The sequence below is a fragment of the Plutella xylostella genome, chromosome 23 (genome assembly GCF_932276165.1).
Source record: "Plutella xylostella chromosome 23, ilPluXylo3.1, whole genome shotgun sequence".
Lineage (NCBI taxonomy): Eukaryota > Metazoa > Arthropoda > Insecta > Lepidoptera > Plutellidae > Plutella > Plutella xylostella.
Window position 1 is genome coordinate 8,498,315 of NC_064003.1, and position 19,375 is coordinate 8,517,689.

Consider the following 19,375-nt stretch of genomic DNA (forward strand, 5'->3'; position numbering starts at 1 on the left):
CCCCCCGGATGCGAAAGCGTAAGGAAGTGTCCACGTAATTAATTTATTTTCAAATTATTTAAAAAACATTTAAAAGTGAAAAATCAATTCATAATAATAGGAGTGCATAAATATCAAGAGCCTACAGTACAGAAGCGCCTCGCCCGAGTGACGTCAAACGCATCATCCACATCGACTCATCGCGGTATCAGCGTCCCCGCCCGACCGGTTCAAGCGCAAACAGGTACGCACACACTCACACCACCCGAGACGTCATCAAGTGACGACACCGCTACGCGGGCGCCTACCTGCCGCTGCCATAACACCTCCTCGCGAGTCTTGTATCCTGGTACCGGGCCGCTAACAGAGACGAATTTGAGGTTTTGCTAATCAATCTTACAAGGCGCTCTCCTTTGAAGCTGTTTACATCCTTTACTAGGGCGCTCAACTCGCTCTGCCACTTTGCACTCAAATGGATACTTCTATGTCAGATTCCGAACTACTTAAAAACGACACCCCACCAAACTTTTCTTCCTACCGTAACAAAAGAAAACGTCACGATGAAATAACCACAGAACTAGAAGAATTTAAAGAAGACATGAAAAAAATGCTTACCAGGCTCTTTGCTGAGCATAAGAAGGATTCGGAAGGAATTATGCCTACTTTAAAGGAAATAAAAGTCGTGAATACTAATATTGAAGCCTCAATATCTTTTCTTACGGCCCAGAACGAAGAGCTTAAGAAGAAAATAGAATTGTTAGAGAGTCAATCTAAGGAAGACAAGAAACAGATTACGTCATTAGAAGAGAAGATTGAAGACCTACAGAGAGGGCAAAGAAAGTGTAATATAGAAATAAAGAATGTGCCCATAGTGGGCCAAGAAACGAATGTCGATCTCCTGAAAATGGCCGCTAGTCTTGGAAAGGTCTTAGGTAGTGACCTAGACACCAACCACATAAGAGACATCTACCGAGTCCGAAGCAGAAAGCCCAATGCCAAAAACAGCTCTATCATAATGGAGGTAAACTCTACGTTAAAAAGAAATGATATCATTAGGAAATGTAAAGAATTTAACACCAAACAACCGAAACTCTGCGCAAGGCACCTAGGCCTCACTGCAAATACAGAAACCCCTATTTACCTATCGGAACACATGACACCTCGTGGCTCTAGACTACACTTCCTAGCTAGAGACCTAAGCCGATCTAGGTCCTATAAGTTCTGCTGGACTTCCTTTGGTAAGGTCTATGTAAGGAAGGATGAGAGATCGCCGGTTATATGGATTACGTCCGAGGGGCAGATTCAGCAACTTGTTTCCGAAAAGTGACTACTAATTATGTTACTTTCTTTGTATTATCTAATAAGCCACTATTGCATGTTTTTGTTACTTACCATTTATATAGTTTTTCTACAGACTAATATCACAACACACTACTCTAGCATAAATCACACGCACACCAGCACACAATATCCATATTATTTATTATATAACACTGACCCACAAACCCTTTTCATTTCAATAACATCCACACACATCACATTAAATTCATCTCATAATATCTGGGTGAAATCTATGCTTCATGATACACTAGACAATAAACCAAAAACATATCTGAAAAAATACATAAATTATATTAATAACAAAACTAAAACTAGGTATAAAACCACGCATAATTTTTCAAACCTGTATCTCATTAGTCAAAATCAAAATAAAAAATATATTAAAAGGAGCACAGAACTTAAAATCTCTACCCAGCTACTGCCTGAAAGTGCTACTTCACTTCCTAAAATGATCTCGGCCTTTACGCTAATTCGTTATGGCTAGGGTACTACAATCAATACAAGAAATAGACCAACTGGAGGTAGCCAGTGCCATCTCCTGTGATCCTAGTGAATTTAAAACGCATAGTATAGGCAGTCGAGATCTCACTATATTCGCTCAAAATATTCGGAGCATATACTGCAACTTCGATGATTTTTTAGTTAATATATCTGAATTTAAGTTCGAATCTGACCTAATTATTTTAACCGAATGCCGCCTTAGCCTTAATAAACCTATACCAATCTTACCAAATTACTTGTCTTTTGAAACTAAGCATAACCTAAACCAAAATGACGGTGTGGTTGTCTATGTTAAGTCGCATCTTAAGTGCAACGTAAAGGAAATAAGGCTAAGTCAGGCATCCTGCCTACAGGTTGATATAATTAATAATATTGTATTATGTATTTACCGTTCTCCATCAAACACTAACACGGAAAAATTCACAGATTCACTATGCAACCATCTGGATTCCTTAAGATCGCAAAAAAATATTATAATTGCCGGTGATATTAATATAAATATCAAACCGAAAGTTGTAGAAACGTCGCTAGAATATAATAACAGAATTTATTACCTGAATGCGTTATCTATGTATGGTATTCTACCTGGACATTTGCTACCAACAAGAGAAACTAGTTGTTTGGATCACTTTATGATAAAAATTAATAAAAAAAAGACGTCAGCTTATATTGCAATAATAAATACCACGATCACAGATCATTTAACAACTTTTCTATCTTTATGCAAACTAAAAAATAACTGTTTTGTTGCACCTAGAAACAAATCTATGACTAATTTCGAGAGTGCCCTAAAGCACTTACAGGAACAAAACCTTGCTGAATTGCTTTTCAGTAGTGACCCGAACTTAGTCACTGATTGCCTCATAAATAAATTAATGGATTCCATAGAACTAAACACCACTACAGTAAAAATTCCAAAAAGTAAACGCGTAATTAAACCTTGGATTACAATTGGCATTTTAAGATGTATTAAAAACCGAAACCATCTACAAAAACAATACCGTAATGATAAATATAATGAAATTAAAAAGATAACATTCACCCGATATAGAAATTACTGTAACTCACTCATAAAAAAACTAAAAAGAAATTACGAAAAAAAATTACTTGCCGCATCGACTAAAAATAATAAGCAACTTTGGAAAAATATTAAAAATATAACTTATAATAACAAACCTAAAAACTCTAACTCTGAACTAACTTTACTAAAATCATCTCCTACCGAATCAGCTGATTACATAAATACCTACTTTGCACAGATTGGACAAAAGCTTGCGAATAGTATTCAAACACACTTGTCGTCACCAAATGAAGAACTAAACAAAATTTTAAGCAATATTCCTACGCAGCCCCATTGCTTTGCCCTCTTAGATAGCGACCCTGAAGAAGTGTATACCATTATAACGAGCCTGAAAACAGAAAGCGCGCCTGGTTGGGATAACATCACAACTAAATTCATAAAACACGCTATACACGAGGTTACTCCTATAATAGTTCATTTGGCTAACCTATGTTTTGAACAAGGCATTTTTCCAGCTCCCCTAAAGCGCTCTAATATAACTCCAATATATAAGGGTGGGGATAAAAATGATATAAACAATTATCGGCCTATTTCTGTTTTAACTGTAGTTTCTAAAATATTGGAAAAACTTTTAAATAATAGACTAATAAACTATTTAAATTCCTTTGAAATAATATCTGAGAGTCAATTTGGTTTTAGAAAAAATATCTCCACAGATGACGCAGTATTGTCCTTAACTCAACTTGTTACAGAACAAGTCGACAAAGGAAAAAAATGCCTCACTGTGTTCATAGACCTTCGTAAAGCCTTTGATACCGTATCTATCCCCATCCTCCTGAAGAAACTCGAAATAACTGGAATTCGTGGCCCCCAACTTTCAATTTTCAAAGACTACCTATCAAACAGAGTACAAAGGGTGAAAATAGGTGATTGTTATAGTGAGGACATTGGTGTGTCATACGGCGTACCACAAGGAAGTGTCTTAGGACCAACCTTATTTCTGATCTATATCAACGATCTTTGCAATATGAATATTGCCAGTGCCAAAATTTTCTCGTATGCTGATGACACAGCGATTGTCTTCTCTGGAGATACTTGGGGGGAAGCTAAGGAATCAGCTGAAAGAGGTATGAGACAGGTCTCTCTTTGGTTAGAATTAAACCTTCTAAGTCTCAATACAGAGAAAACTAATTTCATATGCTTTAGCATTTATGATAAGTACCAACCACCTGCAAATTATAAAATTAAAATACATAACTGTCATGAACAGAGCACTGACTGTGGCTGTCCTATAATCTCCAAAGTAAATAAAACCAAATATCTTGGTGTGATGATAGACCAGCGCCTTTCTTGGTATCCACAAATTGAGTACATTAGCAGTAGAATAAGGAAATTTATATGGATGTTTAGGAACTTAAGACATGTTGCGTCAAAGGAAATATTGAATAGTATTTACGTAGCTCTGGTACAATCCGTAATTTCCTACTGTATCCCTATATGGGGTGGAACTTTTAAAACACGTTTCCTAGAAGTGGAAAGGGCTCAGCGATCGTTATTAAAAGTTATGATGTTTAAAAAAAGACGCTATTCCACTGAAAAACTATACGAGGAGTGCGGTCTCCAGTCTGTCAGAAAACTTTTCATAACACACACCATTTTAAAATATCATAAAATAGTAAAACCTAATGCAACCCGCAAACTAAAAAGACGGAAACATAAAATTGCCATCGTCCCAAGTACTAAAACTAAATTTGCCAGTATGCAATTCCAAACACGTTCTGCCCAACTATATAATAGGTTCAACAAACAGCTGGACATCGCGGACAAAACATACAAAGAATGCAAAATTTCTGTAAGCGAGTGGCTAGCTAAACTTAATTATACGGAAACAGAGGAACTTTTATCGGAATTGTCGTAATATTATACTTACAGTTACAATTAAGCACACTCAACTGATACACAATTACACACCTTCACACACACACACTCACACACACACGCACAAACACACACACACACACGCGCACACTCCACGCAGGTACTTTTATATTTATAATTAATTAATTACGTACACATTCTGAATTGTTATTTTTAATTTTTATTTTTATTTTTTAATTTTTAATCTATTGCATGCAAAACCAAAAATTGTTAATCAGTAATAAACGCTTAAGTTTAAACTAGATGATATACAGGAAGAGCGGAGTCTCCTGGCACAGGCGTTTCCAACGCCTAAAAGGAGGCTTCAAATTACTAGTTATTAAGAAATCTTTGTTAAGACAATAAACAATTTTTGTATTTTTGTATTTTTTTGTATTGTACTTTTTTCTATTCCCGATCATTTCGGTATCGCCCTCGTACTCACGTTGAATTTTAGCAATGTCCATGTTGCAAGTTGAATATACATTTGTATATTGTGCAATATAATAATAATAATAATATAGATTATAGAGCTTTAGTCGTAAATTACATCTATTATATTTATTAAAAGGTAATTTACAAAATGCACTCTTGATCTTAGCTGTTTCTGATCGAGAGGGATAAACGGGCATTCAAAAGCGCAAAGGAAAATCTCCCTTAAATAAACACCACTTAAGAGTGTCCACTTAGCAGAACGATTGGCGAACGAAATACTTGAACATGTGCGAATGTAGATCCCATTGACATAGAATAAGGTTGAACAGTTCGTTGTAAAGAGATCAAACGGCCAAAGTAAACAGATGAAGTGTTCAAATCAAATCAAATCAAAATCAAAATAATTGATTTGTGAGTCACAGGTTAGGTTAAGGTGGATTACAGTATATTATATAATTTCTCCGTGCTCAGCCAACATGGCGTACAAATATTTCAAATTAAGTACATTAAACATGCAAAAACTAAAGATAACACATTCATGTTGTATAAGTACCTACATTTAGTTATATTAATTGGGACTTACTGTGTATCGGATAGGAATTCATTGACGCTGTAATAAGTCTTGTCTAATAAATAGTTTTTAAGTTTGGTTTTAAACATTTGGATGTCCTGTGCGTTTCTAATGTCCTTTGGTAGTTTATTGAAAATAGAGGGTGCCATCCCAAAAACATTTTTACTAAAAAGTGCGGTATTGTGTTTAGGAGTGCTTATCTTATTACCGTAACGTAAGCTTCTAAAGTGCCCGAAAATATTAAAGTTTAATTTGACAAAAACAGCCATTTCGAAAATATATATAGAGGGCAATGTTAATATTTTAAATTTTTTAAACAATGGTTTCCAAGTATCTCTGCTGAAAACTTTCGCAATTGCACGAATACATCTTTTTTGGGCTTTAAAAACTGTTTCCTTGTTTGTTGCATTACCCCAAAATATAATTCCATAACGTAGTATGGAATCCACGTAACCTTTATAGGCAGTAATTACTACATTTTCACTAACTACTTTGGACAGATTGTAAAGTGCATATGAGAATTTGCTTAGTTTAGTACATATGTGATCGAGCTGAGCTTGCCATGTAATTTTTTTGTCAATGTAAAGTCCTAGAAATTTAGTCACGTCAGTTTCATCAATTTTATGGTCATTGTATTTTATGTCAATAGAATTATTATTAGATTGTTGTTCAAATGTCATTATTTTAGTTTTATCCAGATTTATTAAAAGATTATTGTTACTAAGCCAATTTATTATGTTCTTCAGTGTTGTATTTATTTCTGTTTCAAAATTTGAGTCTGTGTTATCTTTAAATAACACTGTGCTGTCATCAGCGAATAGAACCATGGGGTGATCTGTGACTTGAGGTAGGTCATTTATATAGATAAGAAATAGTAACGGCCCCAATACACTTCCCTGCGGAACGCCAAATCGGTTTTCCTTATCATTTGAGAAGTAAGCTATGTCAGTTTTTGATTTTAGGCATATTCTGTCAATTCGTGTTTTTTGCTTTCTATTAGTCAGGTATGATTTAATAAGATTTTTTGCCGTACCTCTGATTCCATATTTTTCCAATTTATTTAGTAGTATGTCATGGTTCACGTAGTCAAAAGCTTTTGTTAGATCCATGTAAAGGGCTGTTACATGAATACGCTTATCCATGCTATTTAATATTGTGGCTAAAAATTCATATATTGCCATATTTATAGACTTGTTTTGCCTGAATCCCATTTGCATTGGAGAGAAAATTTTATACTTCTCCATGTAACAGTTTAAACGTTGATATACTACTTTTTCAAAAATTTTAGACAAAATTGGTATCAATGCTATGGGCCTATAATAATTCATATTTTCCCTGTCGGTTCTCTTAAATAGTGGTATAATAATAGATGTTTTAAGTGCATCGGGATATGTCCCTTTATCGATACAGAGATTTATAATGTGGCTTAATATTGGTGCAATAATAGGAGCAACCCGCTTTATTACATCAGTAGTTATTTCATCATAGCCTGTACTTTTTGTATTTTTCAATGAATGAAAAAAAGTCTGGTACTGTTTCAGTACCAGACTGATGTGTTAAAGAATAGAGTGAGAAGTTAAGCTCTGTTTTCTTGCTCAGAACTTTGCCAGAGATTTCAGACTATAATATGAAGTCGGTTCAAGTAAGGTCAACATTTTGTTTAAACTAAATTGTAATACCTACCTGTCCTAGGTATAGCACCTCTCTTATTATTTTCGTATATCATGACTAATTTCATTTTTGAGACCAAAAAATTATATTCGATAAAGTTTAACTCATTCGGGACACACAAACAAGACAAAATAATAACTAAGTAATTACATGTTTTATTATTGTATAAAAAGAGTTTCATCAGTTTACAGTAGTTCTCCACCAACCAAGGGTTGGCTGGAAGAAATTGCTTTTCGTCAATAAGCCCGCCTTTGTGTACTAAATTTTCTTAATTTGTATTTTTGTTTGTGTATGTTTTTGTATCCAATAAAGTGTATAAATAAATGAATGATAAGGTGCTCTTACTTTTTTTATCCCAGTGCTAAGACTTCCTGAAATTCCGTGCGAAAAACTAAACCCTCGGCTAGAGTGCAAGAGTCAAGACGGATCGCTTAAAAGTCGATCAACATCGGCTCCAGAAACGAGTGAGCGATTGCTGAAAATTCTGAAAAATGCGCAGTTGCAGGCTGAAAATACTAAACAGTTTCACGATTCTGAAATAAAATTAAACAGTTCTTCGAAAAAAATCGTTTTGAGTTGGTACACTGAAATAATATAAACTATTATTACGAGTAATAAAAAATATGAAAGAATTAGGTATATATTTTCTGGTACCCAAATAATGTGAATACATCTGACTGCAAAGGATACAATTGTTTAGGGCCTCTTCCTCTGTAACTGATAGTAGCTTAAATACTTATACAGGGTGCAAAAGTGGTATACTAAGCCGAAAGACACCCTCTGGGGATCAAACTGAAGCACTTATGTTCTACGACTTTTGTCTGATATTGATACCTATACTTAATAATATATTCCATTCAAAGTCCTTTCAATTAATACTACTAATTACCATGTCCTTAAATTTTTCATTTAATTTAAATTTCTTACAGATGTCTAGCTTATCAATTACATTGGATTCAGCGAACGTAGAAGTTTAATGAAAAGTATTTTTTCCACATAAATGGCTATTCAGTTTTGAATAATTGGAATTCAGTCTAACTTTATAATTAGCTGGAATATTCCATGTAGAAACGAGTAGGGTCGTAATTCGTTATAATTAGTCATTAATAAAATTGTAAGTTTTAAATTAATTCCAATAAAGTGTCAATCATTTGAGATGCCACGACTAAAACAGAAATATGTGGTATGTTTAAATACAGCATTGGTTAGGTTATGTCCACAAGTCTAGACGAAATAAAGTGCTCGTTTTATCACCAAGCTTGCTGGCTTCAACACCTCGTTGTATCTCCGCTATAACACAACAAATATACAAGTTTATTCTCCCTTCATGGCCGTATCAAATTGTATTGAATTCGTTCCAAAACTGCGATACTGCCCGAGACATTTAAGTACAAATTCTTTTTCAAATGGCTTTGTTCAATTATAATAAGAAAATACCGTAAAATCAACGAAAATTGCTTGCTTGTGATGAACTTGTTAGAAGAATAAAATATTTACTTACATACAATAAACATTATTATACATAGATCAAACGCAGATGGAATGTTAATTACTTACACAATAAAAAATTGTTAATTTGTTATTTCAGGAGTAGAATATTTGCACTGGTCGTCAATGAAACCACAGCAGGTAACCACGAAATTTTATAGCTTAAAGTTGACTTAGGGAAATGATATTAGATACATACCTACGTAGAGTAAACCACACGCGTCACGTGATCACGTCCCACTGGCCACGTCCAGGCCACGCCCAGACGTGACCCTTTACAGAACGAATATTCTAGAACCTGTAAAGTTCTAGAATATTCAGAATATCTTTCTCTCAAATGTATATTTCTTAGCGTGTCAGGACAAATAGTTGAGCTGGACTAGCGTTTTTCAACCGTGGTGAAAGGAATAGCCAGTCAGATATAATTTGGTCGTATGCAAAGCCGGTTCACATTATATTTGTATCAATCCCCTGTAACAGATCTCCATGTCATAGCCTCGGCGCGTATCGTGATAGTTCTTGACGAAAGATATATAGCAGGATATTTCTCCCCTAAAGTCCTAAGTTCTAATACATCATGTCAATTGGATATTTTCACGGAATCGTAGCATAATGGGACGCACGCCAGCACCTATATCCAGCAGCAGTTCTGTTGTATGAGGAATTCTGATGTCTTACAAATCAATCGTTTGTTAATAAAAAGTCACGTCCTAGACGTTTACTAGCTGCTTTCATAATAAGGCGCCAGAACATGCCGCTATGAAAAGACTGTAAAACCATTTTAAACCCGCTGGAAAAATGTTGGTGAGACCTGGAATTTCTTGAAATTATACCCAATGGCTGCGAGAACGTCTGTCTGCTACGTTAAGGTTCTAAGTGACGTGAAATACGTGTATCAAAGCAAAGCAACACATATTTACTTACTAGTAAATTACCAGAGTGAAATGAGGGTTTTCCTGTCAAAAGTTACTCCTCATAAAAGCAAGCAAACCGGGCTCAAATTTAGATTAGCTGCGCTACCAAAACATTTGCACGCAAGTTCACCTATGTACACAGTTCCACCAGCCAGCTACATAATTACATACAGCTTACTGTGCAGTCTCGAGCTCGCAATAAAACTTGGTGAAGTTATAACTAAGCGAGCTGCAGCACGAAATATGTAGCATACGCTGGCTGTGCAGGCCCCCCTATGCAGGGCCTAGTGGGAGTGTTTGGACCGTAAGGTCTGTGGAAGGTTAACACTATATGGGCCCTCAACAACCTCTACAACGTTGGGAGGAATACGTCTATTACATATTGCTGCCGCAGATAGATAAACATAACTATATCGCGATTCGCCATAAATACGGCACTGTGACTGGCGGAACGCGCATTAAACGAGTTTATCGACGTCGATAACGATCCCGTGTAGCGGCCGCTCAATACAGCGAATCGCTTAGGCCAGAATGCAAAGTGACATAGCATAACATAACCTATATGATTTGGACAGCATAGTATAGCTCTACATTATAACACAACCATGAGTGTTGTATAACAACAGTACTTAAATCAGTTTTATCCCATCATTGTATCATTTTGCTCTACATAATGAAAAGTTTTGTAAAGAAAACTCCGGGCACCATAACTATTTTAAGTGTATTAAACCAAAAAGTTATCTAAGTATATAGAGGTACATTATTTCCTATCAGAGACAGTTGGTAAGGCAACAACTAAGCTACCGACAGTGTGGAAACTGGGAGCAACGGGTGGAAAACATTGCCTAAATAGCTGGAAAATAGTGAACGATCCGATAAGAATATTGGCAAAGTAAAATGATTTAAATTGCTTGGAAACACGTGCAGAGAAGAAACGGATGCATATTTTTTTATTATCATAGAAAATATTGTTAAGCAGTTACTCGGAACTTAACCGTAAAAAGTGGCAAATCTGACATGAAAAGTAGCATAATCATAATGTGTCAATACAGGTAGTCACTGCATGCTAAATTTCAACCGCACACATCCATTCAACCAACAAACTTTCGTGTTCATAATATTAGACATAGCATAATTCAGAAATTCCGGATGTATCCTGCATTAGTTTTGACCACTAACGCTGTTACGAGTACGTTCGATGTCGTATGTTAAACTGCGAAATGCGGCACACCTAATTAAAATGCGAACACGCCTATTCATTTAAATTTTCACGCCGTTTCAGCTTAGTGACCGAATTTACTAGTGGGCACGTACCATATTTCCGACAAACTCTGTAATAATTATTTGTAGTCACAAGCCAACACAGCCCCGTTAAACCTTCACAGCAACACTGATCCCTATAACAGATGGATAAATACTATTTTAGACTGTCAGCAATGAAAGGGTACAATGGCGTGGGGTTTGTAATAAAATTTAGAGATGCGCACCGATAGTGGTCTAGTTGGATGGCCGGATATCCGGTCTATCATTTCAGTTAATTTGTTTAGTTAGCTTGTTTACTCTAACACCTATTTATTCAGGTACTTCCTATCTTTATACCGCTTCAACTGCATATAAACTCAGTACCTAAGCGGGAATGCTTATAAAATTAAAGTAAATTACCAACTTTGTAGCTACGGTAAGATTCACGTAAGTATTTTGTTGCTTTTCCATGACGTCTGCACCCGTGGTCTGGCTCGCATAGAAAAATCTCTTGCTTTTCTAGTATTTTATTGTTTCAGATCTTATGTAACTTCCTACTTCCTGTTCAGGTCACAAATTATCATAGCTTGTAAATTTATGTTCTGTTTGAAAAACACAAGCTGCTGATCTAAGAATACACTATTTTTATACATGAAAAGAAAATTTAATAAATAGCTGTGATAGAATATAAATAATCAATAGGCTATGCATATTATCCTTAATAATAAGGAAAGGGAGTATCCACCAAACCCCATAAAACCGGATATCCGGTGATCCACAAGTAGGTAAACCCGACGTTGCTGATGTGACGTATTTTCAGTACAGTTACACAGTACACCGGATATCCGGCTGACCACTAGTGAAACTGACGTAGTTATGCGTTTCATCGCATAGCTGTTTGTGGTGCGCGGTCTAGCTACGCATGTTTGCCTGAACCTAGTAATGGCCTACTGAATTTTAGCGACCACAGCTGAATGTATGCAATTTTGACGGTATTTTATAGCTGTTTGGTTTTACTTTGCATAGTCGGGTGAAGGTTTGATTGTTTAGCGCCGAACTCTTGACTGTTTAAAGCCAGCCAATATTGTAATTTACTATACTGCTTCTGTGTTTGATATAGCTGTTGTCTTTGCCGCTTGTGTACAATCTGCTTCAAAGGTTCTACTTTACACCTCGGAAGCTACAAACAACTTTTTACACCGAAATTCCTACACAAATCTCATAACAGTGATAATTTTGAACAAACTCTGAATTTTTCATTATTTTAATGCTTTGTGAGACTGAATAAAAACTCTTTTATACTTATTTCAAAATTCAGATTGTTTATTTTTCCTGCCAAAGGCTGTGCTCCACAGCAATGCAACCAAGTAAATTCATTACAGAGCATGTTTGTGAAACGGAACTACCGTGCGGAGTTTAACTCCATTTCTGAGCTGTACATGAGGGTTACTCTTGCTTGACAAAAAAAATAATAAGCGAGAGCGGTCATGCAATCGCTACGTTTAATACAACGAGATAGAGTTCTGGTTAGCGCGGCAATGCTCGGAAACTTAGTTTTTCGTAATCGATAGTGATCTCCCTGAGACGTCGGCAGTCAGTTTATTTCATTTATTCGACTCAAAAGACTATTTTCAGCCGTAGATATTGTTACATTATTGTCATGTTTTAAAGTTACCCACCGGAAAAGGTACACCCACCTACATAAACAAAACTTCAAATCGCCACTGAAGTTTCTGAAATTATGTTTTGAGTTTAGGGTATACAGTATACACTACAAAAGTGCAAAGATTTTATGGAGTCTCATGAAGGTACTTACAGCTACAGATTACATATAATATTATTATTAAATTCTTTATTGCACAGAGTAAATTGGTACAAAGGCTAGTAGGATTCTCTACCAGTTAACCTTTGGTGATGTTGAAAAAGTGATTGGTAGTGATTGGCTTTGACGATAGAAGATGGTCTATGTATATTTAGTGCTTAACCGAAATATGAATATATACCTAGACAATATAAATATACACACGATACCTACATACATACATACATAAATAGAAACTGTATATTGTACATAATATTAGTGTACAATATACAGTTTCTTTCTCGTTCTTATTACAAAGAATGCTCTTTGAACGACAGTGGCAAAGCCCTGGGTTCACTAACATTAAAATATTTAGGAGCGTATTCAGATAATGTTATTATTTAACTCATCAATTCAGTATTATTATTAAGTAATACCTACTTACTCTCTTTTTAAACATAAGGAGTGTCATAAGGTCACATGGGTATCCCCTGATGGTGTTACCCGCAACCAAATAGACCATGTTGCGATCAGCCGTTCCTGGAGATCCTCGTTGCTGGATGTGAGGAACCGACGCGGTGCGGATGTGGATAGCGACCACCACCTTGTAGTAGCAGAAGTGCGCCTCAAGTTGTGCACCCCAATCCGTAAACCTGAGCAGACGTCTAGAAGCTTCGAAGTACGAAAACTCCGAGACCCGGAATGGCGGGAGAAATTCCGCATATCCCTTAGGAATCAGTACAAACTTCTAGAAGAACTCGAGGACGAGGAAATGGATGGATCTTGGACGCGCATAAGGAACGCCTACACAAACGCAGGGGAAGAGGTGCTCGGTTACTCCAAGCCTCAAAGAGAGAACTGGATGTCGCAAGAACTGTGGCAGGCAATTGAGGATCGGCACCAAGTCAAAGGCCAACTACTGTCTGCAGTGGAGCCGGACGCATCTTGCTTAAGAAGCCGATATGCCCGCCTACGGTTACAAATAAAGAGGACTGCACGTCGAGACCGCCGCAGAGCCGCAGACGAGTTGGCAGACCGTGCCAACGTAGCCGCTCGCCACAAGGACATGCGTGCGCTATACGACGTGACGCGACGCCTCAGTGGAAGACGCACACGACCTGCGAGGAAGCCACTCAGAGCCAGCGATGGCAGTCTATTGTGCACCCAGAGCGAGCAGCTGCTGCGATGGACAGAGCACTTTTCGAGTCTCCTAGAGCAAGCCCAGGGCACAGACCAACAAGAGCCCATCAGCATGGATAACGACAGCATTCTTCTGGACATACCAACAGCGCCACCCTCTTTCGAAGAAGTAGTTGCAGCTGTGAAATCACTGAAGCCAGGGAAGGCGCCAGGTATCGACAACATCCATGTAGATATGCTGAGGGCTGATGCTCCAATGTCTGCAACTATACTGTTCCCCCTGTTGACCCGTATCTGGGAAGCCGGACAAGTACCCGCCGAGTGGAAACAAGGACTCCTGGTGAAAGTTCCAAAGAAGGGGGACCCATCGCGATGCGACAACTGGCGCGGCATCACACTACTGCCCGCTGCCGCCAAAGTCTTAGCTAAGATCCTGCTAAACCGCATCGCGCCGAAAGTAGCAGTGACCCTCAGAGATGAGCAGGCTGGTTTTCGCCCTGGACGCTCCTGCACTGACCACACCAACACCCTACGGGTCCTTATTGAGCAATGTGTCGAATGGCAGTCGGAGCTATTTCTGGCCTTTGTAGACTTCGAAAAAGCCTTCGACACCGTGAAGTGGACCGCGTTGTGGTCAAGTCTACAACGCAGAGGCATACCAGCCTGCATCATCCAAGTTATACGCTCGCTATACGAGGGCAGTACATGTAGGGTCGTACATGAAAAAGAGCTTGGGGCCCCAATACACATTTCAGCTGGCGTCAAGCAGGGATGTCTCCTGTCACCGCTCCTATTTGTTATTCTCCTTGACGATGTGATGAGGAACGTGGTTGCTATCCCGAGAGGCATAAGCTGGGCTTCAGGTGTCTTAGAGGACCTAGACTACGCGGACGACATAGTTTTGATTTCGCCAACTCTCGACCTATTACAAGAGAAACTCGTACACCTGCAGGAGGAAGCCAGAGTAATGGGTCTGCGAATAAACCGACGCAAAACAGTTGATATGCGTATCAAGGCTAAAACCTCGGACGCCTTAATACTCGATAACCAACGCTTGGACTCGGTCGATACATTCACTTACCTCGGAAGCACGGTCACCCGTCAGGGAGGAGCAGATGAGGATATAGAGAGCAGGATCAAGAAGGCGAAGGCTGCGTTTGCCCAGCTCAAACCTGTTTGGGACTCGAATGTGCTCACAAGGCGGATAAAAATCTCCCTCTTCGACTCCATCGTGAAGTCCGTATTGCTCTTTGGTTGCGAAACGTGGAGAGTGACGAAAGGGCTGACGAACAAACTGCAAGTGTTCGTCAATAAGTCCCTAAGATCGATCCTGCGCGTTTTCTGGCCGAAGACAATACGTAACGAAGATCTGTGGAAGCTGTGCCGACAATCTCCCATCGGCAAGGAAATTGCGAAGCGAAAGTGGAGATGGATTGGGCACACTGTACGAAGAGGAGCTACGAATGCCGCAAACGTAGCATTTGACTGGAGGCCACCAAATGGCAAGCGCTCCCGTGGACGCCCTGTCCAGACATGGCGCCGAAGCGTCGAAAACGAGCTGCGAGCCGCTGGACTAAGCTGGAGCGAGGCCAAAAGTACAGCCGAAGATAGGCGGAAGTGGCGGACGTTAGTGGAGACCCTCTGCACCTCTGGGGTGCCATAGGAACAACAACAACAACAATACCTACTTACTGCTTCATAACTAGATATCATAATAAGTTACTTAGGGCCTTACCACAAAAACTTGGACAGGTGTTTAGCGCTGTCAAATGCCTACAAAATCTGTCAGATTTCGTTTTAAACACTTGTTAAACAGTGTTTAAAGTTTTTTGTGGTAGCACAGTTATAGTTTACATATTTTCCCGGAATTTTCACGGGTATCCCTGCTACGGTGAAGTAAAGCGCACGTTAAACAGCCGGTACCTATCTACATTTTGAATTACAAAGTGTTTTTCAAATATTTTTGGCACCGATGTACTGAGGATTTATTAAATCGTTTTAGAAACGCCAAGTTACCCTGAATAATACATTTTAAAAGCACATATCTTTGGCGTGCAGAAACAAAATTATACAAAATCAACAGATGTAGAGACCGAGGTTTCTCTTGCGATTCCGATCGTGAATATCGTATTTTCACTTGCTCTTTTTAAGTAAATTATTGAACTATTTTCTTTGCATGCCATATTTTTTTTTTATGTGCAATAAATTTATAAAAATAATAGTCAATGAAATTCTATTGATGATGCTTGATTTTATCCACATAATAATCCTCCATCTTTATTAGGATATACAATAATTATCTATCTGTTGCATCCAAAACTTAATGAAACTGCTCTCAGAACAAAAGTAAACTAGACCGTTAACCACTCAAGCTAATGGCCGAAAACACTCTGTCGAACTCACAACTCTATGGTCGGCCGTAAAATTAAAAACATTATGGAGGTAGAGGTTATTCTTCTGAGGTTTAAGCGCAAAGGAGGTTTGGTAAGAAGTTCGTTCGTTAAGAGCATTTTCACCTTATTTTCATTCTTATTTTTCGTGAAACAAAGTATAAAGTGATTGCTTGATCCTATAACAACATACCTTTATTACCTACGATCCTACAAAAACGTGTGCCAAATATCTTCAATTTGTCTCTGACAATGCCTCTACAATCCAACCTGAAAGCACATTCATTAATACTAGTGGATATCTAATAGTCTGTCGGTACAATAGATGATTTCATTTCGCTCAAGTCCCTCGGCTATTTGCGAAGATACTCGCATGCGAAACTTCGATTGGATTCCATTCTAATGTACCTAGGTTCTAGATACTTGTCTAGTATCCACAACTCACTTCGCCGGCACTACAGGTTTAACAGCCAGATGGGTCACTTGATATACTGTTGTACTTGTTGCTATTATTTATTTTTGTCTCAAAGTAAATTTTATGACGAGTAAAAGCTGTAGTGATTTATCCAAAAGTGATAATTATAGTAGGTACGCCAGAAAGCTAAATTTTATTTCGCTTATTTCATTATCTCGTGGACTAAAATTTATTGAGAGTTACCCCCTTTCAGCTTAGGTACTACACCACTTTTGCTACGCCATGTATTTAAAAATGTGACTGATTTTCAAAGATCGCGTTGTTTTTTTTAAGGAAAACAGTTTACAATTAAAATTAGGTACTTTACAAGTAGGGATGCCGATTTTCTGTCTTGAATCGTTTTTTTGGGTCGTAACTCCGTGAATCGATTCTCGATCATGACTTTGATTACAAGATTGTTTGTTTGTTTCAATGTATTTATTAAGTAATCATAAAAAAAAACACAGTACAATTAACAATGACCCACAAAACCAGTTTACTGGTTTTTCTGTGGATTCAGACTTCACTCTTAAAAAACTAATTATATTATATTCTATTTTTAAGAAACTTAGTGCTTAACAATAAATTTAACTTGATACTTGTTTAAACATCAGACAATAGGTATCTATATTTTACTTAACAAATGTTTTTTTAACAATCTTGAGAATCTTGCCTTATTTGTTTCATCCCTTATTTCAGTAGGTAGATCATTTAATAATTTAGGTAGTTGTTTTGTTAAGGTCCGACCTCCATAGAAGTTATTAACCCTAGGTATTTCATATTTACCCTGAGTAACCATCCTAGTACCTATACCATGCAGGTGCTGTGTTATATGCTCCGTACTGCCATGGTTGTTCATTGCTAATAAATATTTATGCTTAAGGCTGACTGGTAATACTTTAAGAATTTTGAATAATTGACTATAATCATTTTGGCATTTTCTCTGTGTTTTTTTGTAAGAGTAGCAATTAACTAAACTAAAATAACTTATAAAAGTCTTAACTTATAAAAACTTATAAAAGGCTAGCTGTGTATTCGCTGTGTCGCGAATGGGCGTACATTTGTATCAGTGTAAGTTGGGAGGTGGAATTACTGCGTTGCATTAAATTTTCAAGATTCGTCTGAGTCGCGGGGTCACTCTACATTACGAAAAAGTAACTTTCGTAGCGCTGCTGCACGAGCCACGACTGTATCACGTTGTATTAAACGTGCCGTATGCACGACAGCTCTCGTTCGTTAGTTTTTCGTCAGTATAGAGTGACCCCCCGGAGCCAGCGGAAGGGATTTCAGGATGGACAACTGTTTACTTTCTTTTCCCATTTGAACGGATGTAATTTTGTCGGACGCCCGCCGATTGAACACAAGTTTTAAGGAGACTTTTCGATGTAACAATGTAATCATCTTCTTAGATAGGGATTACAAGAAAAGGAAAATTTTGGTTGAAAAATCCCTCACATCCCGAGAAATCTGAGACACTTAAAAATCTATTGTCTCTGGTTTACCAATGGGTCTCCGAGACGTGAGCGGTTAAGAATACATAACGTTTACCGACACTAATCTGTTAGTTATTTGATATTTTCTTATGTTAAAACCATAAATTTAATTTTTAGATTTAGGTTATGTGCTGGAAGATGTATCAAATAAATGCTAGACAAATTATTGCAACTGTACAATTGTAAAAATATCCGACATTACAAAACGGAGGAGATTTATTTCGACATTCCCTCCCGGAGGAAAAGCGCCATTTTTTCCAACCCTCACTGCATACTTGAGCATTTTACCCTTCAAATTGGACTGTCTTATTTAAATTCTTTATAGCAAACAAATATCCCTTCAGTCCAGGGGGGTCACTCTATATGAAGAAAAACGAAGTTACGGAGCGCTGCTGCGCGAGCCATGACTCTATCTCGTTGTATTAAACGTGTCGATTGCACGACAGTTCACTTAGTTAATTTTAGTTTATTCGTCAGTATAGAGTAACCCTCCAGAGCGTTTTACACAAAAGAAATTCGTGAGCAATTCACTCCGAACTTTATTCCGCTAATCAAGTTTATTAAATGTTGTACGCGTCTCAAACTTCAGCATAAGTTTGTACTTACTGACATGAACCTACCTCGTTCTTTATTAGGTAAGTACTTCTGACAAGTTTCCAGACAGACGTTCTAATATTGTTACGTTTTCGTTGGTTATTTTGAACACTAATATATTTAATTTAGTTGCAGCTGTCGTAGGTAAATAACGACTCGTCTATATATATCTCGTATAGATAATTGCAAATGAGAAAATTTGTGTGTAAGTACTTCTATCGAGTCACATTATAGGCAATGATGACATGGCAGAGATTCGATACGATATTGCTGCACTAGGATATTTAAAAACAACAAGTAAGTATGTATGTAAAAGGAGAGAGGGAAAAAACATAATATTAGGTACATTTCGATATCATTTAAATAATATTATGATAGACCGAATGTATCTACAGATTGCATTACAACACATTGGCGGTAGAG

The 19,375-nt window shown here is 37.5% G+C and overlaps 1 protein-coding gene across 1 annotated transcript; it reads left to right on the forward strand.

Annotated features, from left to right (window-relative positions):
• The first annotated feature begins 451 nt into the window (after nucleotides 1–451).
• LOC125490431 lies at nucleotides 452–1,306 on the forward strand. The gene has a single exon (XM_048629618.1). The coding sequence runs from the start codon at nucleotides 452–454 to the stop codon at nucleotides 1,304–1,306; it is 855 nt and encodes a 284-aa protein (XP_048485575.1).
• The last annotated feature ends 18,069 nt before the right edge of the window (nucleotides 1,307–19,375 follow it).